We start from the raw sequence: 27,217 nt of genomic DNA, 5'->3' as shown, positions 1-27,217 counted from the left end.
GCCATAAATACAATGCGTGCATATACTTTTCTGTGAAATCAAAATGTTTCTCATAAATCCCTAATGACCAATTAGTGGCTCAGAGTACAGAACGTTCGTGTTTCACACGGTCGTTTCCAGATTATTCCAGTGAGATATGTATGTATGAATGCTGGCAGTTTCTATTAACTATTTGTATGTGTATTTTGTGTGTGTGTGTGTGTGTGTGTTTGTGTGTTCTGCTTACTTTATAGATAAAATGTGAATAAGACCCTATCTCAACAGCTGGGAAATGCTAAAAGAGCAGAGGCACAGTGAAATGTATACAGGGTTAATATCCAAAACTTCAATATGTTTTAATGTTTTCTGTTATGATAAACACCAGAACCCCCCCTAAAACTCAGAATCTGTTAAAATATTATTCATTAAATCTTATTCTGTCTAACTATCTTTTTTGATAACTGTGTTTTGTAGACACTTTATTCAGCATGAATCCCAATGCCATGCATTACTGTAATTTCATGGGTATGGGGTTTACCTCTATGTTGTTCCTCATGTCAATCATTAGGCATGCCAAAATCACTGTAACAAACTTGGTCTCTCATAGAATTTTGCTTTTAATAAACCAGTTCTGCCATCTCTTTAACATAAATCAATATGAAAATCATACTGGGATGACTGAGAGAAGATCTGAGTTTGGCATGTTTTGTGGGTCTATTTAAAAGGGTCTGAGATCATCTGACATGTTCAAAAATGCAGACTGAGTGCATATAGTCAAAGTGTGAAGATGCATATATCACTATATGAAAAAAATATACCAGTATGTAAGTATGCCTAATATTGGGAAATATTTTACAGAACATTGTATTCATTGAACAATACATTCAAACCCCAATTCAATATTAATATTATATGTATATAATATTAATAATATACATGTATAATATGTGTATTCTAACAACAATTACCTTGCCATATCACAATAGAAATAAATATTAACACAAGTATCCTACCACCCGTGTCCTCCAAGGTATCTCGAAGGTGCACAGTGAAGGAAGTGCTAGCAATGCACAATTGCACACTACCTTTTTGAGAGTGATAAACTCACTCTGATGGGACCTTATTGTCTGTAAAAAGCTTAGTTGGGGAATAACAGCTTAGCTGGCTCAGGCTGCTATGAAGGAGCGCGTGAGCTGCACAGGGAGATAGAAAGAGAATAAGAAATGGAGCTGGGTGAGGGGGGGGGGTGTCGAAGTGAATTCATTAGCTGTCATTTCCTAAAGATTAATAATTAGACAGAGAAAAAGAGAGAGATGCCATTACTCCCATTGTCATTCCTTCTGTATTAAAAACACTCACGCTGACATTGAGCTTCACCAAGTGTGGTGAGAAAAGGCAGGCAGGCTTTTTTATTCAGAACACACTTCAGCATGGCATGCATCCCCCCTCTCTATCAATCTGCATCCATCTGCGCAGCTGATTTCCAGCTGAGCCTTCCACTAAAGGCCTTTTAAAAATCTGCACACTCCGGTTTCATTCTATTTAATGCTCTCCTTCGCTCACTCAATCCCTCCTTCCTTTACTGGGTGTGATCTCCCACTGAGCCATCCGGTTCTCATTTGCTCTATGTTTTATCCTCCGCTCGGTTCGTACTTCAGATTTATGAGGACAGAGCTAATAAGAGAGATTGCATTTTGCTTTAATTCACATTACAAACACATTCCAAATGATTTGCCCCCCCACCTCCCACCACCTGTTTTTCTCATCACAAGCATCCTCAGTCATTTCGATGTTCAATGACTCAAAGACTTCAACAGCTCAGATCAAACAGTCCAAACTCCAAACTCACAGTTGCATGCAAATACATATGAGCACTCCAAACAGACCACTGAAATGAGAGAAAATGCTTGGAAAGTGGCAGCAACAGAAAATATTTTGTTTTGTTTCCACAGTTCTTAGGGCTGAATAAAGCCAATCAGACCTTAATCCCTGTTCTGGCATTCAATGGTCAAGATGTCTTGCTCTGTATTCCCTTTTAGTTGAAAACAAAGTTGTTCACTGACAGAAAAAGCTGTACTTCCTTTTATGCATGAAGTGATCCTCGTTTCATCATGATTTCCAGGATACTTTCCCAGCCACTAGACTCAGAATTCAAGTCTGAAATCAACAAGTGAGAATCTTGATGAAGGCTCTGCGAAACTCGATGTTGAAGGTGGTGTAAATGACTGGGTTAAGGGCGCTGTTGACATAGCCCAGCCAGGTGAAGGCGCTATACAGCTCTGGTGGAATGTAACAGCTCCTGCAGTGAGTGTTCAAGATGTGAGTCACAAAGAAGGGCAGCCAGCAGATGAGGAAGACCCCTGGAGGATATGCATGCACAAAACACAAACACACACACAAACAGGTATAGAGACTGGGCATGAACTCGTAATTAAAACATCAAACAGCAACTTAATCCTCATTAAGCTGCTCTATACATTCACAGGTATAGGTTAAATAGGTGTGTTAATAGATTGCTTCATTCATGCTAAAGGTTAAACATCCCAGAGCGACCCTTTTTCTAGACATGCGTCAGTCCATTTAAAACAGAAATTTGTTCCCTGAGCTGTTTCAAATTCCCAGAATGTAAATCCCACCACAGGCAAAGAAGGCTTGATCACAAGGGGACCCTGACCAATCAGCTTTGAGCTGAGGCAGCTGGGCCATAGGCTAGACATCTGCCATGAGTGATTTCATTTCCTCCCCAATTAAGCAGACACCTCAGATTACCATCAATGTCATTTATCAACTTCAGAGAGCATCGGCCTCTATGGGGCACAACAGTGACGTGTGGGGCGTGATGCTAATTGTGTGAAATTGGCTGCCAGTGACTTTGGAGGCCGAACAGCTCTGATTCTAAAGCCTGATTCCACTTCGTACTTGAATGACACTCCTTGGCAAACAGTTAACAGTGATTTCCAGGTGGCCTCTCCTCAAGCTGACAGCTAATGCGACCCTGTCATAGGATGAGGACCAATCTGCGGCCCGGCAGCTTTTATTTAGAGAAGTATAAATGGCTAACAGGTTGGCTGAGTATAAATTACTTTAAACCTCTGTAATGGCAGTTCTACAAGAGAAAACACAGCTATGGTCAGGCAGAAAAACAGAAGGTTCCTCTGATAAGTTTATCACTGAGATAGATCCAGTTTTGGTGCGCATTCAATACAGTGGGCCAGAAGCCAGACTTCTTGGCAGGAGTGTACATTATCGGGGTTCAGCAGATGAAAAGCATTTGTGCTCATGCCAAACATACAGCAGGTAACTGAGATAGTGGTTAAATAACTCTCCACCAGCAGAACGAATTTCCATCAATTGACTTTCTCTAATTGCAGCTTGTCATTGAACCATGTAAATAGCCCCCCTGAAAGTTCTAAAACTAACCCAGTATACTGCCAGTTTAGCGCTGTGGCAGTAATGCAATTAACAAATTTGGTTAGTCATGCATAAAATGACAGCAGTAAATAGTAAAATCATGAGGCAAGTTGACAGAGGTGACTGGTGATAACTACTATAATCATAAACAGCAACAATCCAAATTGGATTCACATAGTGCTAAAACATCTTCTGCCTTGAATTTTCCTACTGTGTATTTAAATCAGATAACTGCACCGTTTGCATTCAGCAAAAGCACAATCTAAAATGGGCTGATAAAAACATTGATTGTTTTCCATTTTCCGTCACTTTACTTTTAAACCAGCCTCAGTTTATCCACATTCTGTCAGTGTTCTATGATAATTGGATTTGAGGCCAGATCTACTTGGACTACTTTAGAAGATTCAGGATTCTAGTTCTATGTTGTTTTATATTGGTGTTTTATTTCTTCAGCTCCAGCAGAACATGAATATAAAATGGGTACAGTAAATGTAGGTACTAACACACATCTTAAAAGATAACTTATGGGTCTTGAGGAAAGTGTTAATAATAATGGTGCCTTATTTCACTCTCAAAACAGTCTCAATTTGGGGTATGGTTTTCCCACAATATTAATTTTTTTGAACAATATTTATACTATGACTACGTTCTATGGCATCCTAATATTGGATCCAAAGCAGTGACAAGGGTTATTCACAAAAGATCACTGATCTCATCTTTATGAAAGCAGTTTAATCTTTGTGACACAGTGGATTATTATGCTGAAAGTAGCTTCTAAATCTAGAAATGTGTTGCCCTATATTTTCTGAAATTTGGATGGTTTCATGCTATATTACAATATTTGTATTATTTCATTTTATTTATTTTTTTAATGACTGGGCTTTAATATAGGGTTATGACTTACTGTACTGTTAAGAGTATATATAATATAAAATGTTAAGGCTTTGAATTAAGGCTTTGCCACAAAATTGCACAATATATGACTTTATTAGAAGAAAAACAGCCGAAGAATGTAAACAAGAGAAAACCTTAGAGATACACCAACAACTTGAACACGACTTCTTTTACAAAACGTAATAATTTAAATTGCTCCATAAACACTAGAAATGGACCTAATATACTTTGCTGAAGTATTCAAAAGAGATATTTCTCAAAAGCTCTGTTGCATGAGTAAGATACAAGTTTAAAGTCAATTTACAATATGTTATTCTTGAAGCCATTAATACACAGAGTATTAATATATTTAAACAGGGCTATAGTTACTGCTCTTAAAGCTTGTAGCTTTTAGGGAGTTTTATCACTTGTGCTAAATAAATGATTGCGCACTCAGAACCGATTTTGTGCTCGTCTGGGGGGATGAGAGGAGCTGTGGATTGATTGAGCAATTCCATTCCTATTTTTCTGATTGAATTCTTGCTGTTTGCTGTTATTTTTCTATTTTACTTGGATAAAAACAGTGAGGAACATTAGCAGGAGCTTCTCAGAGAAAGTGCTGTTCTCGTATTTCTTCAGGCAGGACAGACTGAGACAAGCGTTTGACTCCCAGAGCTGAGCTACCATTACTCCAGTATGTTAGCTTGTTATTCTAACTGGCTTGCATTAGCTAGCGAGCTGTGCCAGTATGCTTCTTTGGTGATGCTCTTTTACACAGCACTCTGCAACGCCGCAGTATGGCGGTATATGAAAAAATACATACTGGTTTTAATTTCCCCTCCAGTATACCGGATGAACCAGTTTTCTGCTCAGCACTACCTTGAAGTGATGCACATGATCAGCAACAATATTCATATAGGTTGGGGAAATCAAGCTGTGATTATTATTAAAAAAACACTTCCACCAACTGAGACTGTTGACACAAGACACCATAGGTCCATGGAGTCATGCTGTTTGCACAACGTTCTGACCCTTCCATCTGTTTGCCTCAGCAAAACTTGGGATTCATCAGACCAGGCTGCATTTATTGAGCCTTCAACTCTCCAGTTTTGGTGAATCTCAAGGTTCGATGTGTAGTGCATTCTGAGATATTTGTTGTTGTTGAAAAGTGTTTACCACAGCCTCTTTGTCAGCTCAAACCAGACCTATCTCGTTAGCTTAACATTTCTGTCCACAGTTGCTTTTTACATTATTCGCTCTAGAGACTGTTGTGCGTTAAAACTCTGCTACGTTTTTCCTCATTCTAATAGATGTGAACAATACCTGCAACTGCTGGCTCATCCCTGCAAGATTTTTATGCTTTAAACTGGTGCCACATTTTAGGGATGATTCAAGAAATGTATAATTGGACAGGTGTATAGATGTTCTTAATAAAGAGGTTTGCAAGTTTTGTTGTCATATTGTTATTGCAGTGACTCATTAAAGGAACACCTAGAACAGACCTAGTACAGTCAATCAAATTCTGTAAATAAAATGGGATTTTATAACAGTTCTAACTAATTTAAACAAATCCAAGGAATAAGCTTTCTTGACAATATCACTACTCACCTAGTACAATCGCCAGCATCTGCGTGGCTTTCTTCTCTCTGGAATGTATGCTCCTGTAGCGGGCTTGACTGGCACGTGTGGTGACTCGAGGGGCTGGCCGGAGTGTTGTGTGAGTGCGTCCATTAGATATTTCCTTCACCTCGCAGCTCCTCACAGTCACTTGATCTTCCTCTCGACCTTCTTCTTCTTCTCGGTTGGGTTCCTGTTCAGTGCGGGCAAAGGAGGCTTGGCTAATACTGCAATAGTTCTGCATGTCCATTGGGGGCAGCAGAGAGTTTTCGACAGGGACGGTCCGAGGACGTTTACGACGCAGGCAGCCAGAGAGCAGCCTGGGACGAACCACCTTTTCTGTGCTTTCCTAGGCAGAAATGAAAAGATTTTTAATAAAGTTAATTCTGAGATCTCCTCAGTGTATGTTAATCTAGATTACAGTTCCCAACCCTGTTTCTGGTTTGTTATGCAATTTTTTTTTTTCTGCTCAATCAGACCCATTTTGGCTTACGACTGTTAATGAAAGGATCAGGTGTGCTGAGAGCACAGTCAATAGACCCTGTTGTATTGGAGCAAATGTGTTGGAGCATGGAACACTTGAAGCTTTGCAATGCAATTTAAATTATATACACCACAACTATTTTGCTTATTATTTTAGAAATAGGGTATCTTTGACAAATGACAACCATGTAAATAAGGGATGCAGCTGAGAACCCGGCATCTAAATGAACTAATTATCTAATTATTCTCAAACTAACTGGCTAATTACAGCACTGCATTAACAATTCAACTAATGGGAATAGTGAGGACTCAGTATTGCTTCACAGCTCTGCAATACGGGAACCAGGACATTATAACTGATATCAGTCTTGTCTGATCATTCTTATTCCTACAATTAAGAACTTAAGGCTGAATAGTATGGCAAAATTTATATTACAATATAATCCTTAATTTTGGCAGTTTCAACAACATTCTGATATCAATATATACAATACATAAGCCACAGAAAAACTGCCAAGAAGGCCCAGAATGGATGTCTGTACCTGCAAACCCCTAAAAATTGAATATGCCAATTTAGGGTACAATTGGGATCAGGTAAAATGTAACAGACAAATGCTGTAAATGATGTTTAGTTAAATATCAGGCATGTGTTAAAAATCTCTTTTAGAAACATTTTTATCAAACCATTTCATACCACATTTTATATCTAATCCAATTTATAGCTATCTTTATTTGCTATTGTACTACACACAGAGAACCAAGACACAAAGTGTCGCATTTTTTTTCCAATTAGCCCCTGCTTCAGTGCTAGTGTTGTTGTTTTCCACTGAATGATCAAGGCTTGGTCATTTGCTGCAGGCCAACATGAACAGAAACCTGACTCATTTCTTAATTATCTCAACACAAGATAGCACCGTTTCTCTCCCCGAGCTCTCGTCCTTTTTTGTGCATTTTTGATCACTAGTGCTTGAACAGTAGCTGTGTGCTGAAGTTGTTTCGTGTAGTGCCAAAATAAAGCCAGCTCCTCTTTTCATCTTTGAAGTCATCTGTGGCATCACAGAAATTGTGACGAACAGAGTACGGCAGAGTGAGCTGCGGAGGGGAGCGGAGCATCCAGCGAGACATGTTGTCAGTGGTCGCGCTTTCTGGATTGTAAATTTCCAGCTCACAGTTTGCAGCCCCAGGGGGGAGAAAGCAAAAGAAAGCAGGCTTGCCTGGCTAAAAAAAGAGGGATTTGGGCTACCATGTATATCGGCGTAGCCCCTCAGCATTCGTTAGTGAAGTCAGTTAAAATGCACTTCAATTCACAGTGGTATATATTTAGAGAAAGTCTCCACATGTTTACAACACAAGCTCATGCAGGTGTACACACATTTACCACATTGATTCTGATGGGAGACAGGTCGCGCCTCACTTTGCGAGTCTCCTCCTGCAAACAAGTCTCCTGCAGAGAAGAGCCAGAGGCAGAGAGTCAGAGGGAAAAGGAGGGAAACAGGTATGAGAGATGAAGAAAGGAAAGAAAGAGGTATTGTTTTGCTCTAGACCAGTGATGAAAAAATAGATATGGTAGTGTGGCGTGAGGAATGTGAGAGGAAAGAGGAGTGAAGGAAGAGGTGAGAAAAAAATATATATTTTGCTTGCATTTGCTGAAAAACAAATTGAAAGAATGGGAAAGATTTGTACACAGGAAATTTTAAAATGTACTTTCATTAAATCACAGAATCCTGGAATTCTGGTTTTGCCTTACAGTGTAAACCCACAATTTGTTTGAACTAAAATAAATGAAGTCTGTATTATGTCAAGCTGGAAATTTCTTGTAAACTTGTAGATCATACATTATAATTAGCTGCCAGGCCTTTATGTTTAGGCTGTAAGAGCTAGAATCATTTTCTGAGCTGAGTATTTCAATATTTTATTTATGTGACCATAACATTTAAAGAAGAATTATTATGCAAAGCAATAATGATAAACGCAATGAAATGAACTGACAATTTACTAAACGTTTTAGTCTAATGAACTCAACATGTCAATAAACATTACTTAATAATCTTAAGGTAACCAGTTTCATCAAATAGTTTACATAAACTCAACTTATCCAAGCTTACAGTGTACATGAATATGACAATCTTAAATAACTTACTCCATAACTTAACCATAATATAATCTACTCTTCTCAAAATTGCAGTTCACAGCTGAACATGCAACTTGCTAATGTCTCTTACTGCAACTAGACTAAATAATTTAAATTGTCAGGATGATTAAGTAATTAAATCCAGTTAGACTGTTGTTAATTAAATTGTCATTGACTACCTGATAACACTGATTTCATTGGTATCTAAATGTCATTAAATGGTCTATTTATGTACAGAGAAACATACAGGTGACTCCAGTCAGCCTGAAGCTTCAGCCACTATCTCTAGTGCTGCTTCCTCCAGTTTCTGAGGTCCTCTGTAGCCATGCATGGTATCGCAACCATAAAACTGTCATTCAGCAGCTAAGCTCTCCTTGACATTATTAAAATTAGATGTGGAGGAAAAAATAGCTTTGTGAAAGAGAAAAACTTTCAGGATATCTTCAAAAGCTTTTTCCCTACGTATCATATTTTGCTCCAGTTAAGTGGAACCAAATCTTCTGATAAAATTCCAGGGGTGTGCAGTACCAGAATGGCTTAGTTGGACTACTTCCAAGGGCTTGACGCCGCATCACTTTCAAAGGATGCCTGTGAGACGAAAACCCAGTACCAGCGATCAGTGATGGTCACTGATCTCTCCCAGTGACACAATCCAATAAAGCTTTCTACCAAAAGCTAAATACAACCAGTGCTTTCCTGCAGCTGAGGAATATAACACCAATATGGGGTGTGATCCAAGATTTATTTGTAATATACAGGTTTGAATCAAAATTGGATGCTAGGTTGAAACCCACACTAACCTTCATGAATAAGAGATACTTCTATTAATACTTCATGTTTTCTTGTATTGGAACGAAAACTGGATGTCAGCTGGGTACAGATGAACACCTGAACAACAACAACTCTAAATGTGTGTATTTGTGTCTTTTAGGGATGAAATCTGCATTATAAAAAGTCTATTTTTAATTCTATGTCTCATTTACAACACAAATAAGAGCCTGCTTGTTATACATTCATTTGTTTATTTGAACAGAATTAGTTTTATGTGAGGTGATGTCTAATGCAATTCTAAAGGTATATCTAAATTTCTGTGCAAATCTGCCATGCCAGACATGTTTATTCTAGCATTAGAAAAAAATGCCACTTTCCATTTGTATAAAATGATCCCTACAATTAACCCTCATATTATTCTTCAACAAATGGTAAAAGTTCCAGCATATTTTAAGTATAGAGGCATTCAAGCAAGTGTTTTTTGTAACCCACAACACAGAGTGGATCCACCCTTCTTTCATTGTTTCTGATTAACCCTGTTTTCACCTGGTCACCTCATAGTATTTCATTTGTATCCTGGTCAGATTTTAATCACAAACATTTCCACATAGTAGCCAATGATCCTCCAGTTGAAAAATACAAATTCACTTGTGATGTGGCAAACAGTTAATTATCCTCTTCCTGTGCTTTCAGCAAATGCTTTTCTTGTGGTGTATAGTAACTAAATAATTTATAAGTACTCTGACCAGAGGAATCCTCCTTTGGTCCCCAAAGTAGGTCCCCTCTATAAGTCTTGGATCCTCACAAGGTTTCTTCCTCTATATTTGAAGGAGTTTTTTATTACCAGTGTCACTTACTGGGATTTTAGGTTCCACTCTTTGTCCTACTACTATATCTCTGTAAAATTGCATTTCTTCAAACTTATGGGAAGTCGACAGTTTTGTTAGTCCATGCTGAGAAGAAGACAAACTCTTGTACTTTTGGACTTTTGAAGAGGCATATATGTTTACAATGTGTAGCCAGACCAACTCTTGAAGTGTTTTGAGTGTTCGGGTTAGCATCTGTTTTAAATGCTTCTGGGAAGTGTTTTAATTTTTGCACATTGTTATGTGGCCTGATCTGGACATAATCCTAGTACTAGGGCTGGACCCGAATATTCGGGTATTCGTTCGTTGAGTAGGTATTCGGTTTTTAATTTTGGTATTCGGATATTCGTTTTTTTTCTCCTTTCCAGAGTTCCACCTCAGTCTAACCACTTCTGTTCTCGCGGGTCCCGTCAGAATATCTTGCGCGCGGGACAGAACTGAACTGTTATTGGCTGGAGCGGGAGTTTAATCCAGACGATGCGGGAGCAAATTAATAAATAGTTAAGAAAACTGTAATAATGGAAAAAAAAAAAACCTAAAGAAAACTCTCAACGCGCAGGATGGACCGACACACACACGCACACACCGATGGTGTTTGGACTGGGGTAAGGAACGGGACCGCACTATTCAGCGCTGCTGTTTTAATAAATATATAAGTAAATTTGAAGCATTAAATGTAGTTTATTTAATTTATATTAGGAACGTGGGGCAGGAGCGGCAGAAATGTGTATGTGGCGGGCGGGCGCGGGATTAAAAGAAGCAATTTTTTTGCGGAGCGGTAACGAGACAGAAACGCGGGAGCGTGGAAGAGTGGGTTTAAAAATCAGTCTCGCGCAGACCTCTATTATACATGATAAAAAAAACGAAACTGATTTATATAATAAAACGTAAGGGGTAATGTGGCAACAGTAGGGGCTAAATCGGTTACAAAAGCCTGGCCTACAAAAATGATGTCTGAACGAATTTCCTCTTATCTAATATAATTTAAAATGGTTTAAAAATATAAAATAATTTCTAAGCAAACGAAATATTTAATATTGAGCTTATAGCCCAAGTGCAAAAATACAAAATCAGTAATACGGCTATGCCCTGCACAATCCTTAAACCGAAATAGACCAAGTACAATAACGTCATTAACAATGACTTTCCTCTACTCTAATATAATTTAACATGGTTTAAAAATATAAAATAATTTCTAAACAAACGAAATATTTAATATTGAGCTTATAGCCCAAGTGCAAAAATACAAAATCAGTAATATGCCCTGCACAATCCTTTAACCGAAATAGACCAAGTACAGTTTACAATGACTGTCCTCTAATATAATTAACAATGTTTAAGAATATAAAATACTTCCTGAACAAACGTTTTTTTTGTTTGTTTTTTTAAGCAAATAGCCTAAGTGTGAAAACACAAACAGCAATTTACTGGGCTGGCTTGCGCAGCGGAGAAACCGTGCAGCAGCAGCCTCCTAGCCTGCTTACGCAGCGGATAAGCCGCGGTGTAGGGCAGCAGAAATTCCGGGATGAAAACACAAAGAAATCTGGGCTAAAAACACAGAAAAAATATGGGGTGAAAACACAAAAATCCGGGATAAAAACACCAAAAATCCGGGGTGAATATGTCTCGTCGGTCAGAGCAAATTGAACATTTTTCAGTGGATTAAAGGGGCCGTGATTTCCTTTTTTTTTTACCTCTTTTTTTAAAAACGAATATTCGAATATTCGCTTCGAATCAGTGCCGAATATCCGGAGCTCAAAAAACGCTATTCGGGCCAGCCCTACCTAGTACTAAAGATGCATCAGTGTTATACAGGGTAAACAGGGTTATAATGTCCAGCATTTTTTTGTGAATCAGTGGATCTATATATCTTCTGGGTCTTTATCTCCAATTATACAAATTAAATTACCAGTAAAGGTGTACATAAATATATGATTTTTCTTTTTTTTAGAAATTGGTAACTTGGACATCAAACAAAAAAAATCAGTAGCAGTTTTTTTAGTACTCGTGTGATATTTGGTTCCTATCACCACCACTGTGGTCTATTCTATATTTCTACAGAATTACATATTCTAGAGAATATCATTGTTATATTATTGTTATTGTTATTGTTGTAACTTTGTAAAATAGACCGCTTTGTGACCATCTCAGTGTGTTGGCAGCAGTGCTCTTACTGCAGATGGCTGTGCAGATCCTTGCTGAACTTCACCGCTGGTCTGGCGAAAGGTTATCTTTTTCCTCCTCTTCCTGAGGAATACGTAAATGCGGACATACACCAGCAGCGTCACCACGAAAGGCAAGTAAAAGGACACCACTGATGAGTAGATGACAAAATCCGGGTTTGAAATGGAGCACACTAAGGGGTCATCTGCAACACAACCACACACCACAAATACCTTTATGTACAGTATAATGAGAGATAACCCTCAGAGACTCATACCTGTTTAAACTTAACTAATAATAATAGAAAATGAGATAATAAATATGCCAATGCTTTTTTGGGGAGTTGTGTTGAACAAAGTTCACCAATATATTACCTTAAAAACATGATAATTAAAGATCAAATTACTTTGCCGCCTTCAACCCCTTAAATACAGGAATCAGTTGTAATATGCTTGAAAACTATGGTGGGAAATGTCTGCATTATTGCTGAAAGGTTATTTGAATATGATGCTACCCGTTACAACCAGCCATGAGACTAATTAACTGATTACACAAATTAATTGGCTGGAGAATTTGTTCTGCATATTTAACTTGCAAATCTTTATCAGAATGAGACTGAAAAGTCTCAGTGGTACCAGTCATCCAGAAAAACCCTCAGCTCTGATTGTTCTCTTCTTGATGGCCTCTATTCTTATTTTTGGTGTCATGGAGCAGCAAATCTCAGCCCATTTCCAAACAGTAATACAGTGCCGGTCAAATGTTTGGACACACCTTCTCATTCATTAACCTGTGCTACAAGGGAAACTCTTGGTCTTCCTTTACTGGTGTCACACCTTTACCTTTGTATGTCTAGTGTCTTTTCCTTTTTTGGGTCCTTTCTGCTCCTGCCCTCTGTTCTCCTGTCTTGTGTCCCTAGCCATGTGCTTTTTTGAGCACATGGCATTGTTTTTGTTATTGTCCTGTCTCCGCCTTAGCCCCGCCCTGTCATCTGTAATCCCTCCTGTCTCATTTGTAACCCCACCTCCACAGGTGTCCCTTGTGTGTGCCTGTGTATAAATACCCCATGTGCTTCTTTGTTCTCTGTCATGCTTGTTGTTTGACCGTGTCCTGTTACTGTCTGGATCTCATTTATCTGTGTTTTGTTTTGCCTCAGACCAGCTGTGTTTTTTGTCTTCAGTTTTCCAGGTTTGCTTTATGTAGTTTGTTTCATTGTTTGTTATTTTTGCTTGTTTGTTTCAGTCTTTTAGTTTATCCTCTGTTTCATAGTGTTTTGTTTTGTTACCTTTTCTTTATTATTCCATAGTGTTTTGTTCTTTGTTTATTTTACTTAAATGGAAAATAAAGAGGACTTGCATTTGCATCCTGCCTTCTCATCGTTACTAGAGTGGTCCTGATAAGAGCCAGTTTCATGATAACATTTTTTAAGGTCTTTGGGAATGCACTTGGGGATACTTTCAAAGTTCTTAGTAATTAACTCTTGACAAGGTACAGCTGTTAACTGAAAGTCAACTGAGGTGACTACCTCATAAAGCTGACTTAGAAAATGCCAAAATGTACAAGGCTGTCATCTAATTAAGGGGTGCTTACTCTAAATAATAAAATATAAAACATTTGTTATTAGTTTTTTCTTTATTTTGATGACTAGTATTAATCTAGAACGCAGAATATTTTTTAAAAAGTTGTGTCCAAACTTTTGACTCGTACTGTATACTCATACTATCTACCATAATTTTCATGATTACTATGTGTTTGAACTTCTGGTACGATAGTTGATTCACAAACAAAAGTGTTCAAAATGAGGAGTATAGTATCCTCAGTTAGAGAGCATCACAGTAATTAAAAGGAAAGGAGAATATCAATTGAAGCCAACATCAGAGCTGAGAAATGGCTTGGTTATAAAGGTGCATTGAAACAGGTGCATTGGGTGTTTGTTAGCCTTTTAGGTTATTATCTTCGCTGACAGTCTCACACCAGAGCTTCATAACCAAGTATCCCTTTCACAAATGCTAAGAGCAGGCACATGGACATCTGGGTAGATGTTTTAAATTAAGGACCTTCAACAGTAGATGCAGGTTCTCGTTTTTAAAAGGCTTATAATATGGCATATAATATGACAGCGGATTTAAGTAATTTGATGCACTACATCAATCCAGTCATATTGTGTTAACTGAAATCTAGTAAGCTATATTCTAAACACTCCACTCACAGCAGTAACTATTATAGACTGCATTTATTTCGAATATGATAAGGCCTTAAACCATAATTATGAAATTCTAGCACAGAGGCAGAAGAAACAAACTTATGTGGAATAAGGTGTACACAGACTGTGATTAAATCAATCTTTTACTGGGCTTCTCCTACAGCTGTAGGGAGTGATATACTTTTACACCACTATCATGAATAAAAACATTTTTTAAAGCTTTAAATTATGTGGACAAACTCCAATATACAAAACTGTAAATCAGAGTAAATCATATTATATTACATGTCCGTGTACCATTAAAATGATTCTGCAGCTGTTATTTAATGGTAAAACTGCTACTTAATGTCACTTTAGGTAAAAGTACAGGTACCTGTGTTAAAATCTTATGGCCAGAGTACACCAACCAGAAAAACAAAAACAAACACTGATAATTGGTTGGTTTGCCAAGTTGTGAATGATGTGATGAAGGACTTTAAACTGTTATATTCCCATAATCATGATTCACTTAGATTTTTTTCTGGACATTACATGGGCAATAGCAAATATAAGAATGTGTGGTTGGCGTATTAGACAATTTAAATGTTATTTAAATAAGGCTAGGACCCTTTTCTATTTTAAAGAGTATAATCCAGTGTTGCGGGATGCAGTGACTGGGTAGTAGTGGTTCCTGCACAAAAATACACTGGTGAAGTTATAATTCAGATTAATATAAATCTGGCTGAATGTTTTGTATCCATTTGTCCTCTTGCCGATTCCAGCACTGCATGTGTGTAATTTATTCTCAGGTGCACATCCAGCAGTAAGAAACTAAGAACTTTTTTTCTTCTAAACAGCCCCACTTTCTCTGTTGCATGTTTAGTTCTACATGAGTGGCACAGCAGGCTAGGAGCATTGGATACAGAATGTCAATATTATGGAATAGTAGAACAATACCTAGGCAGTTTTCATATAGGTGTGATCAGCATTTTGCACATTATTTCATTTTTTCAGTCAAGATTTGCTATATATGTATTACTCAGTGTTAGAATCAAACAAATTATAATCAAATTTACTATCCACCATCTTTCTTACCTGTGGTGTTAAAGCCAAACAGTAAAGGGCAGGAAACAGCAAAGGCCAGTATCCACACTGTAGCAATCATGACTGACACTCTTTTACGAGAACTGTGTGTTGTGTTATACAGCACAGGCATCACTACAGCTGTGTACCTGCACAGAAGAGACAATCAGAATGTAAAAAAACAGCAACAAAAAAATATTATAATAGAGTCATTTTAATGGACATTTCTATTTTCTATAGACTTCTCGTGGGCACTGCATTTCATGCATCTTGTTTTTATAAAAAAGAAAATAAATATTTTCCCCCTAAGGGCACTGAGTAAAACTCCAAAGAAGTGCAAAGCTGGCATTCAGGGCCCAGCTGTGCCATGCATCATTAGTGGTGAGGAGGGAGTTGAGCCAAAAGAGTCATCCTCTTCCACTGAGGGAGATATTGTCAAGAATGTCCTTCATCCCCCTTTTTCACTATGCAACCTAACAGCAAATCATGAATCTGGAGGGTCTTAAAGCAGCGCTAGGTGCCAACTGTTTTCACATAAGCATATTCAACCTAGCTTGGAGTGCCATTAATTTAAAATGATAGGTTTACACATGCTTGTGCAAAGCCTATGAAAATATAAGTACACAATTAAGAACTCATTTACACTCACTTTTGTGACAAAACTATAAATGTTTGTTTGCTGCTACAGTTACACTGGTTCTTGGTGTAAAGTGAAGCAAAATATACAGGCAAATGATTAGCATTTTATAGCATATTCCAAGTAGGGCACATACTCTCAGTGTGGTGAATGAGAGAAAAACAATCTTAATTTTTTGGCCCACATGGCACAAATATGGGACAGAAACAGGAATGTTAAAACGTAAGTAAAGGTTTTGTCATGGTTTTTCATTTTACTATTTTATGAAGTAATCTAAAATGACAGCTACAGTTAAAGTATAGAAATTTGTTTTCAAGTGCCTTAATCAAATTTTCACCACTTTGATGACTCAGACATGACCAAGATGAAATAGAGGCCGTTCATTAATAATGTATTTGCTTTATTAATACAGATTAGGTATTTGCAATAACAGGCATACTTCTGGGTCTGAAGGAATGTTAACTATGCTCTACCTGACTATGCTGACACAATTATAATACTGTTATTATCAAGAGACGAAAAAGGTATAGAGCAAACTGAAAAATACTAATGCTAATATGCTGTCACTCCAACTCTACTTCTCTAAGTACAAACCTCAAACACTTCTTCTATTTCTGTCACTCTGTTTTAAACTCATTATCACTTGTTCTTTATACCATCTTCTTTTGACAATCACTTCATATAACCAAATTAAAACACAGGCTCAGCCCAGCACCCTATGTGAAGGTGTTAATGATGCACCTGTCCCTGACTCACCAGTAATTTATTAATAACAAGGCTCCAGTAATAAAGAAAATCTAACACCCACCGAGAGCAAATAAGCAGACACGCACAATCCCTGGGCCGTTTAATTAGTTTGCAGAGAGCAGTAAATGTGTTTTTTGCTGTGAGGGGTGTGTTGAAAGTTCAGAAGCCCTGAAGCTTTAAAATATTAAGTGGTACAAGAATTGTGTGACTAAGTAAATTAATTATTTAGTCTAAACACAGAATCATGAGGAGTAAGTATGATGTTTACAGAAATATATAAATATATAGAAACCCACTTACTAATAACATCTTCATTCACCTCCTTAAGGAATAACTGCAGTACCTTGAAACTCTTGTGAGAATACCTTTAAACATCTGTCAAGGAAGTTAGGCCATTATGCCCAAGGTAATGCATGTATGTTTTCCACTTACTGATGCACAGCTCACTAAAGTTCAAGCTGCTGTTTTAGCATCTATAAGATATTCATTAATTGCTGTATAAATATGCAGGCTGTGTCATTTGATTATGAGTTACTGAGGTAATGAGGGATGACTTTAAAATTAAAGTCAAATTTGATATTTATTTATTTTTTGCTAGAATTAACAGGTAAAATTCCCCAAACACTGGTAGCAGTCAGACAAAATAATCAATACATAATGGTGTTGGAACAGTGATGGGCATTACCTGTCAATGCTGATGGCACATAGGTTGAGGATGCTGGCGGTACACATCATCACATCCAAGGTCACAAAGATGTTACAGTAGAGACGGCTAAAAAGCCAGGCACCGCCAACCACCTTTACAGAAGACAAGGCAGCATTACACTGTAGCAATTTATAATACATGTCTATAATGTAATACCTATTATGCAAATTATTTGTAATGATATCATGCAAATTAAGTTATTTTCTCTTTGTCACATTGAACTACCATGCAAAGCGTCTTTGCTTTATTTCGTCGAGTTTTTCTTCTTTTAACATAATTTGAACACAGTTGTTCTTTGCATTCTGTCAACATTTCATGATGAATGGACCAATAGCTGTAACATGAGTTGAAATAAATCTTCCACTGAAAGTTTAGGAAATTTGTTTTTGTCATTTGAAGTTGAAATTTTGAAGGTACAAGTTTTCTGCACCACAGCATTAATAAGTAGAGCATGTTAACGTAGTGTGAATGAGGTCGACATCACTGACACAGCAAGCCAGATAATTTTAGATATTTATAAAATATGGCAGCTGATGTAGCAAAATTAAACTGCTACTGTTTAGATGTTTAGCATCTGTTGCCTAGCATTAGCCACCTGGCTATAGTTCTTATTCCACCATGAAAAACAGAGGAGTTGCATTCCGACACCTGCACATTTATGTAACTGCTGCTCCAATTAAAATGGTATAAAGATTTCAATGAGAAGCGGTCTTAAGAAAACTAAAAAATAACATAAAAATAACATATATTTGCCTCAAACTAAAAAATGTACTGGTTTTCAGTACATTTCATAAAATTATGACAAAAATATTACAGAATCATCATCAGTACATTTTACAGTACATTGCTCTGCAGCAGTGTTGACAGTTGCTTTTTTGAATGACATTTAGATGTTGTTTTCTGTAGTGATCTTCAAAGATAGGTTAGTGGAGTCATGTAAACAATTTTTGTTGGGAATTTATTGCAGTGTGTTTCAGTGTAAATTAGTAGCTACTCAGAGTTATAAATTAATTAAGACCATATTATTGTTCTTTTTAATTCACTCTTTTTAATTTTCACCTTTACTATGCAGCTGAACAAGACAATGCTTACATGCGTTGCTTCATAATCACATCATAACACAATACTATGTCATAATAAAAAACTGACTTATTATGTCATTATAAAAAACTGACAAATGACAGATGGAGCAGAGAAAACTGAAACTTCATTAGATTATTGTGTTATTCACAAATCTCTGTCATTCACACATCAATTACAATAAAATAAGACACATGAACACACTTAAATGAGCACCAAATAATAAAATATTTATAAATAATACACATTTTGTATGATGATGCATTAAAGAATTCTAAGCAGTTTTGTTTGTTTTTCTATATAGAAGGTTCTTATTCTTTATATTTTACGTAATGCTAAATGCTCCTGTTAAATCCATTTTCCACGTTTTTGTACTTCAAACCACATGTTTTATACATCCTGCCTATAATAGTGGCATTTCACCATTATGCAAAGATCTTGCCACATTCCTGCCAAGGAAGAGTAGGAAGAGAAGGTAGTTTGTCTTCAGAGAGACCCTATCTCCACAATCCACTTTAAATGAGAAGCACTGCATAGACAGGTGGACAGACTTTGGCCCTGGGCAGTTGAGAGGAGCGTAATAAAGCTCTGGCAGAGATAAATTAGCTGTGGGTTCTTCAGTGAAGTTATTGCGTGTACCGCATCTATGATGTCCAGCCAACCCATTTCCTGTCCATTTTACTTCTTTCCTAATAGAATGCCTTCTCCAACTAAAATTTTATTTGGATTCTCAAAAGGTTCTATTATTGGATCAGTCAGACTTTTTTTACCACAGTAACCTCAGAGCATCTGATCCTTTTGAAATGCTAAAGAAATGCACAAGCCTGAAGTACTACTACTTCTGCTTTCATATCTCTAAGGAAGTCTGACCTTAACCAATTCAAAATATCACAAAAGATAATAACTATATGATGAATCTGTAAGCGTGTAGACCTATCCGTGCTCTGTCTTCAACTTCTGAACATCTGAACAGTCCCAAATGTTCCAAAGCAGGTTTTTCACCCCGAATAAATCAATGTTACTTAATATTAAGTACCAGCTGATACCGATCCAATCTATCAATATTGTTTGATACTGCTTCTATAGATAAAACAACCAAATTGTTTAGGTAAGATGTGCTGTATTTAAGGAAAAATCAGGTGTGAAATGGAAAGGAGTATAGTGAAACATGATAACGAGTTCAAACTTTTGTCAAATATCCCACTTCCATTTACTCCCAGCATTCCAAAATATAGCACTTTTATTCGATGCTCCTAACATATTTACAAAGCTAGTAATAGGGGCATAGTGTTGCCCATGCAAAGATTTTTTTTATTTTTACATCGTTAAGAAGCTCAAAGTAGCTCCACACTTCATTGGTGGAATTTTGAGGGCCGTAGCGTTTAAAATTGAGAGTACTGAAAGTGTACAGGTACTTTATTAAAAACACTGTTTATACACAAAGTACCCTGACATAGTTTTCTGGCTGCTTAAGTCTTGAAATTAAGTCATGATAAGTTGACTAATGAGCACAAATAAATTGGTATCTTAAACTATGATTTAGTTATAGTTTTGTTCGTGCTGTATGTATAAAAAGCCTTTTTTAATGAACTACCTTGTTTTAAATGTCAGGGCCCTCGGAATTCTACCAATTAACTGTGAAGCTACTTTGAGCTTGTTAATGTTGTAAAAATAGCGACTACTTTGCATAGGCAACAAGCTGTCCCTATCGCTAGCATTGTTGGGAGCATCAAAAGCATTGTATTTCTAAATGCTAGGGGTGAACTGGGGTTGGCTAGTCAACAAAATGTGTAGTCCTTATCACGTTTCATTAAACCCCAAGACCTTTTTATAACGGATTCCTCCTTTAATATTGAAGAAAAAAAATGGCTGCAATACTATTGCAGAAATAATATATATTTGTTTTGCTTTTCATATTAAAACAATTACAAAACTATGATTTAACAACAGTTATTTAACACTGAATATTTTTTTATCATAACAGATATACCAATAAAGAACAATTTTGTAAATTATCTAGATTTTTGGGCTGCATAATTTCTTCTGCCAAATACTTTGTGACTCCATGATAAAACTTTTTTTTCTATTTACATGAGATAAATGTGATATGACTATTTATGTGAAATAATTTTTTTTTATGATTTCACTATGATTGTGTTTCCAATAGCATGTGTGAATTTTACTTTTTTTCTTAGTTCTAAACACTCTGTTCAGTGCTGGTTTAAAACCAAAAAAAGCATCTTGGAATGGAGAATTTCAGAGACAGTTTTTTCCTAACCAACCAAAATTCATGAGGGAAAGACATGGCAGAACTTTACTTCCCTGCATAGATCTGGCAGATACCTCTCTCAGGAGTCTATCAGTCATGCCAGGACAGAAAGTATCAGCACACAGTACCGCTAGCAAAGAGCGCTAACGACACTCTGAGCTTCACATGTTCTGCATGCGAATTCACAGACTCCAGCATCTGGTGCCTAGAGTTCTACAAAGGTTCATAAATATGCACAGACAATGCACAGAACATAACAGAAGCCCTGCAAGATGATGCATTACCAAGTTTGCCTGAAAAGTTGAGCTGAAGGAAGATAGCAGAAACCCATCTTTAGTAAAAACAGAGGCTCAGAATTGGATCAGGATTAAAACAGCCTTTACAAGAATGTCCCTGACTAGGACTCTGTAGCCACTGCATCAACAGGTCAACTGAAGTACAGTCACAATGTCAGAAATTTGTTTATACAAGCTCATTGGTTATTGCCAATGGTTTCTGGTTTCTATAAACTCACCTCCAGATATACAGCCCAAGGCATGACCAGTGACGCCACCAGCAGATCAGACACTGCCAGACTGACCACAAGATAGTTAGTGGTGGTCTGTAGAGACTTCTCTCGAAGCACTGCCATACACACGAGAACATTTCCAAACACAATAGCCAGGATAAGCAGTGAATAAAGCATGGCATAGTAGTTCCGAGCCCCTTCCTCCAGACCCAGAGCCTGGCTGGAGTTTGTGCCTGGGCTGAGAGAGAGTTCTGAATCATTCCACAGCCATTCACTGCTGTGAAACATTGCCATGTGTGGGAGAGACCTGAGAAAACAGAGAAGCTGAAAATAAGGGAAATTGTTCAGCATAAGTGTTCTTGCCTTCAAACATTCAGCATGGCATGCAAATGTTTATGAACCCTTACAATGACTAGGTAATTATGAAAGCAATAATTATTGTATATAGTTTGGGTAGCCTGTATGGTCAGTACTTAATAACACCTCCTTTAGCCAACACCACAATTTGTAAACTCTTCAAATTAAGAGTAATTTCTCATTTGGGGAGCTTGCATTGCATAAGGTAATGCATTATGTTTATGCATTATGTTTAACATAAATAATTTACTTTAGAAGCAATCCTCCTATCATACTGTGAAGATTGCTTAAATAATGCACTGGTATTTCATTCTTTTTTTTTCTAACAATGAAATATTCTCTGTGTCACTGGCCCAATTCCAAAAGCATAATCGATCCACCCACCCGGTTGGAGAAGTATCCTTTTCATGGAATCCTGCACCACTTATTCTTTCAATATACCTTTGCTCATCAAGGCGAAAAAGTTCAACAATCAGCAGGACATATTTTTAATGCATCAGTCCTGTTTTGATTTTGATTTTTGCATTAGTGACTCTTGCATGGTCATATTTGTGCAGATATCACTGCACAAATATACAGTGTGCCACTACTGAAGAGACTGCTAAATCTTTCTCTAGATCTTTTGCATTCAAACTATGGTTTGACTTTACCTATAATTAATCTAATTAGCCGTTCTCTTTGAAAGTTTTATTGGTCTTACATATCTCAACCTGACCTTCACCATTCCTGTTAGCTGGCAATTCTCAATAACATTACAATCTAAAGAAAAGGCTACCTAAAATGTACTGGAAAATGTTTAGCTTTGTCCTGCTTTTTCTTTACTACATTTATTGTCCTAAACAACTTTTAAGAAGACCATATGTGTGCTTATTGTTGGTACAATGTTTAAGGAGTAATAGTATTTATAAAGTTTTGTAAAGTGATTGTGAAATCTCTTTGCATGCCTTAACTATTGCACGGTGCTAATTCTCTTTGTTCACTCTAACACTGTACAAAACAAAAATCATCCACTAATCTTTCTTAAAATATTTAAAAGAATGATAGATCTTAAGATAGATCTTACTGCGTTTTAGAGATCAGATCATTGTTACATTAACAGAAGTACTGACCAGGGGTGCCTGACCTTCTGTATGACACTGTAGCTAATCTGCATTAGCTGTTTTAGAAATATATCTTTTGTTGACAAAAAAAGACAAATAAAACTGTATAAAATAAACAGTGGCAAATTGTGCTCCTCAGAGGCCAGCGTGCTGCACAGTCTGGTGATTTTCCTGCTTACAGCACATCGAATAACCTGCCAATTAATGGCTAAGCTGAATCAGATGAGTTTGAACAGTGCATAAAATAACCAACCTGTTCTGCACTCTCCATGACTGGAGTTTGCCATACAGAGCCTTTTGGTTTTTGAAACAGGCAAAATACTGACCTTAGTGTAAAACATTGCATTAAACATGAAAATATGTATATTTTAATATGTTAATAAGGACAATTTTGTGTATGGTGGCATGATATTCAGCAACATGTAAAGAGAAATCATATCCAGGAGATGCAGTGATATCAGCACAAATCTAGAGTCTCAATGAGAGCTATTAATGTGAGTTGGTGTGTGTGTGTGTGTGTGTGTGTGAGAGAGAGAGAGAGAGAGAGAGAGAGAGAGAGAGAGAGAGAGACAGAGAGGTGGGGGGAGATTGAGATATTGGCTCCACTGTAAGCTCCTTAAGTATTTTTTTCCTTGATCGAAGAGCTCAGCAGGTGAGCTTTGCCATTTTATTTGCTCCCTAAGGGCTCTTGATGTGCCAGGAGCCCATGTGTGCTTCAGCTTAAAAACCATAAAGAATAAACGCTAGACTACTGCAACCACTGAATGTTTAAGTCATGACTGTACACAATACATGGATAAATATATTGGGAGAACAACTCTTAACAGTTTCTTGTTCTTTCGTCTGAAATTAAGGGTGTTAAAAGTTTATCCTGCTTTTGTTGGAGTACCTGTCTCTATTGTCCAGAGAAGGTTTTCTAGTAGTTTTCAGAGCACTGATGTAAGGATGTGAATGCATTCAGCGACAGGGGCAACATTAGAGAGGTCAGGATGTTGGATGATCACCACCCATCACATCCCATCCCTAATTCCTTAACTCACCCCAAAGGAATTTTAGCCCACAGCTGACCTTAGTGTATGGTGTCAATAATTTCATTTTCATATGCCTAAGATAAAGAAGTCCAATTCTATTGTCAATACCTATCTGCAGGGACTAGACAAGTGTGTGCATGTGTGTGTGTGTGATTGTGAGTTTATTTTCACATCTGTGTCAGCAGTGTGTTCTCCAGAAGGGGTGTCCACAAACATTTGGACATGAAATTGATCTATTCATCACCTTTAGCAGTGCATTACCCTAAACTGGCTTCAATTCCACCTGAAGGGATAATAATGCTGGTTTGGGTCAGTCCTCATTAGACCTCCATTTAGAAGCTGGCATTTAAATTAACCCTGAGGCAACGTGGAGAGGAGCAGACAATTGTTTTCTCATTTCATTCCTGAAATCCCATTTGTTTGACAAAGCTGTTGGTAAATATCACTGATATAATCAGGAGAAATTTCATTTCCACAAAATAAAAGGCACTCACTTCATTTAGCAAGTGACCCACAGAGGAAATAAATTAACCCCATCAACACCATAAAATAATGAGATTCTGTGAATTAAGCACAAAAGGAAAAAGTACTATAAAATAAGTTAAACAAATAAATTCACACTGAAAAAGCCACCACAGCCCAATTATGGAATGTAAATAACCATTCAAGCAGAAGCCTTAATAGACCAAGCTGTCCAATTTTATGTAATTATATGTAAAATGAATTAATTACCTGTTATGGTCCTCCAGCGGTGAAGTAAAAGCGTCCGCATGCATTTGGAGATAAAAGTTACCTGGACGGGGAATGTTCACCAGCTGCTGCCATTTCTTCTCCCTTAAACCTTAACCAGCTTTACTGAAACTCACAGATAACCCGCAGCACTACAGGTACACATCCTCCCCGCGTCCTCCAGATACATTACTCCAGTAAAAACACAATCCCAGACAGTTTCAGAAGGTCTTGCGTCGATATTCTCGTGTGTCTGAGGAACAAAACACATCTTTCTTCGTTTGTTTTAATCTGTTTTCTTCTCCTTTAGTAGTTTAGCTAGCTAAATCAACCGTCACAGCCTTCAGTTTAAACCGCTGCTGTTAAATCCACATTACTGCCTTTCTTTAAGTGAGAATTAGTTACATCAATATTTCCACATCCTAAACAAAGTAGAAAATACGAGCTTTGGTAAAGAAAACCAGCGAAATCCACGGTAAAAATGCATTTCATGGCAAGTGTGGAGTTTTTTCTTCTCGCGCCGCACACGTCCGCTGCTTTAACGGTACTTTCAAAAATAGTAGCGATGCCCGTCTCGTGAGCGATTTGATTCTCTAGAACTGATTCTTTTCAGCGAACCGATTCACGAACCAAGTACCTAAAGATTCGAGCTTGTTAGGTATCATCCGCAGAACTTAATTCAGTTCAGCTCCGCTGTGTAACCTGGATTAACTCACTGAATAAAAGATTCATAGAGAATAAAGTTGCACAAAAAAAATAAATTAATCGTTCACCGTGAACACCACACGCAGATACTGAATAGATAAATGTTCATGTTAATAATTAAGTTATGTTAGGAGATAAAGATAAACTGACTAACCAATCAATGTGAAAAATGAATGACTGAATCAGAAAAGCGCACTATTCAAGAATCGATTCAGCAAACTGAATCAAACTTTCCATCAGAAGTATGATACAAATGCGAATGAATTAATGGTAAGAATTTCGTAGTTAACACTTTCAATCAATCAACCTTTATTTTCACTCGGGAAGAAACATTGAGGGTGACCCTCATTTACAATGTTGCCGAGCCTTTATAACATCAAAGGGATTGAACACATTTAATGATAATTTAGAAATAATAAGAAATAAAATAGTAAAAAATAACAAAATAAATTAAAAAATTAATTAATTAATAAAAGTACGCATTTCAAATCAACATTTAATATATATATATATATATATATATATATATATATATATATATATATATATATATATGTATATATATATATACAGTGCCCTCCATAATTATTGGCACCCCTGGTTAAGATGTGTTCTTTGGCTTCTCATAAATTGAGTTTTGTTCAAAATAATATAGGACCACGATGGGAAAAAAAGTAAAGTCCAACCTTTAACTCAAGTAAATTTTAAGGGGGAAATAAAATCCCTGACTAAGAAATAATTATTCTTCATAAAATCACCTGTTCCACAATTATTGGCACCCCTAACAATTCTTAGGAAATAAATTTAATAAAAGTATTTCTGTCACTTCTACAGTAGTTTACGAAGGTGATCAGAGTATGTAGGAACATTTAATTAGTAATTCACAACTTCCTGTTTCCCTGGGGTATAAATATGACGTGACACAGAGGCCATTTATCTTCAACATGGGAAAGACAAAGGAACATACCATTCAAGTGAGGCAGATGTGTGTTGACCTTCACAAGTCAGGCAATGGCTACAAGAAAATCGCTACTCGCCTACACCTGTCCATATCTACTGTCAGAGGAATTATTAAGAAGTTTAAAACAACTGGAACAGTGGTAAACAAGCCTGGACGAGGACGCAAGTTTATTTTGCCACCACGCACAGTGAGGAGGATGATAAGAGAAATAAAAAGTTCTACAAAGCTCACTGTTACAGAATTGCAACAAATGGTAGCTTCTTGGGGTCACAAAGTCTCCAAAACAACCATCAGGCGCTATCTACATGCCAACAAGCTGTTTGGGAGGCACGCACGGAAGAAACCATTTCTCACTCACAATCATAAACGCAAACGTTTGGAGTTTGCTAAGCGGTACTATGACTTCAACTGGGACCGTGTGCTTTGGTCAGATGAAACAAAGATAGAGCTTTTTGGCAACAAATGCTCTAAGTGGGTCTGGCGTAACACAAGAGCTGAGTATGCAGAAAAGCACCTCATGCCCACTGTGAAATACGGGGGGGGGGATCAGTGATGCTGTGAGCCTGTTTCTCTTCTAAAGGCCCTGGGAACCTTGTTAGGGTGCATGGCATCATGAATGCTCTAAAATACCAGGACATTTTAAAACAAAATCTGATGGCTTCTGCCCGAAAGCTGAAGATGGGTCGTCACTGGGTCTTTCAGCAAGATAATGACCCTAAACATGTGGCCAAATCTACACAGAAATGGTTCACCGCACACAGAATCAAGCTCCTCCCATGGCCATCTCAGTCCCCAAACCCCATTGAAAACCTGTGGGGTGAGCTGAAGAGG

At 37.2% G+C, this 27,217-nt stretch overlaps 1 protein-coding gene across 3 annotated transcripts; it reads right to left on the bottom strand.

Moving 5' to 3' along the window:
• Nucleotides 1–1,657: 1,657 nt before the first annotated feature.
• Nucleotides 1,658–25,283, bottom strand: drd3 (dopamine receptor D3). 3 transcript variants are annotated; one of them, XM_022682878.2, is made up of 8 exons: nt 24,724–25,283; nt 21,510–21,810; nt 17,626–17,738; nt 15,569–15,705; nt 12,306–12,499; nt 7,736–7,807; nt 5,872–6,229; nt 1,658–2,339 (listed from the first exon to the last, which is right to left on the bottom strand). In XM_022682878.2, the coding sequence occupies exons 1-8, from the start codon at nt 24,765–24,767 to the stop codon at nt 2,143–2,145; spliced, it is 1,416 nt and encodes a 471-aa protein (XP_022538599.2). In that variant the 5' UTR covers nt 24,768–25,283; the 3' UTR covers nt 1,658–2,142. The 3 variants fall into 3 exon arrangements, with proteins under 3 accessions (XP_022538599.2, XP_007249120.3, XP_022538606.2); XM_007249058.4 differs by having other exon boundaries at nt 7,742–7,807; XM_022682885.2 differs by lacking the exon at nt 7,736–7,807.
• Between the last annotated feature and the right edge of the window lie 1,934 nt (nt 25,284–27,217).

The sequence above is a fragment of the Astyanax mexicanus genome, chromosome 1 (genome assembly GCF_023375975.1).
Source record: "Astyanax mexicanus isolate ESR-SI-001 chromosome 1, AstMex3_surface, whole genome shotgun sequence".
NCBI lineage: Eukaryota > Metazoa > Chordata > Actinopteri > Characiformes > Acestrorhamphidae > Astyanax > Astyanax mexicanus.
The sequence above is the reverse complement of the archived record's forward strand: the minus strand, read 5'-3'. Positions and strand labels throughout refer to the sequence as shown.

Excerpts from the sequence above, each read along its gene's own strand:
- drd3 (XM_022682878.2), bottom strand. The coding sequence starts at position 24,767 with ATGCATGCGGACGCTTTTACTTCACCGCTGGAGGACCATAACAG. Across the intron at positions 17,739-21,509 it reads CTTGGGCTGTATATCTGGAG|GTGGTTGGCGGTGCCTGGCT; the intron begins GTGAGTTTATAG and ends TCTTCTGTAAAG. Across the intron at positions 6,230-7,735 it reads TCAGAATCAATGTGGTAAAT|GAAAGCACAGAAAAGGTGGT; the intron begins GTGTGTACACCT and ends ATTTCTGCCTAG.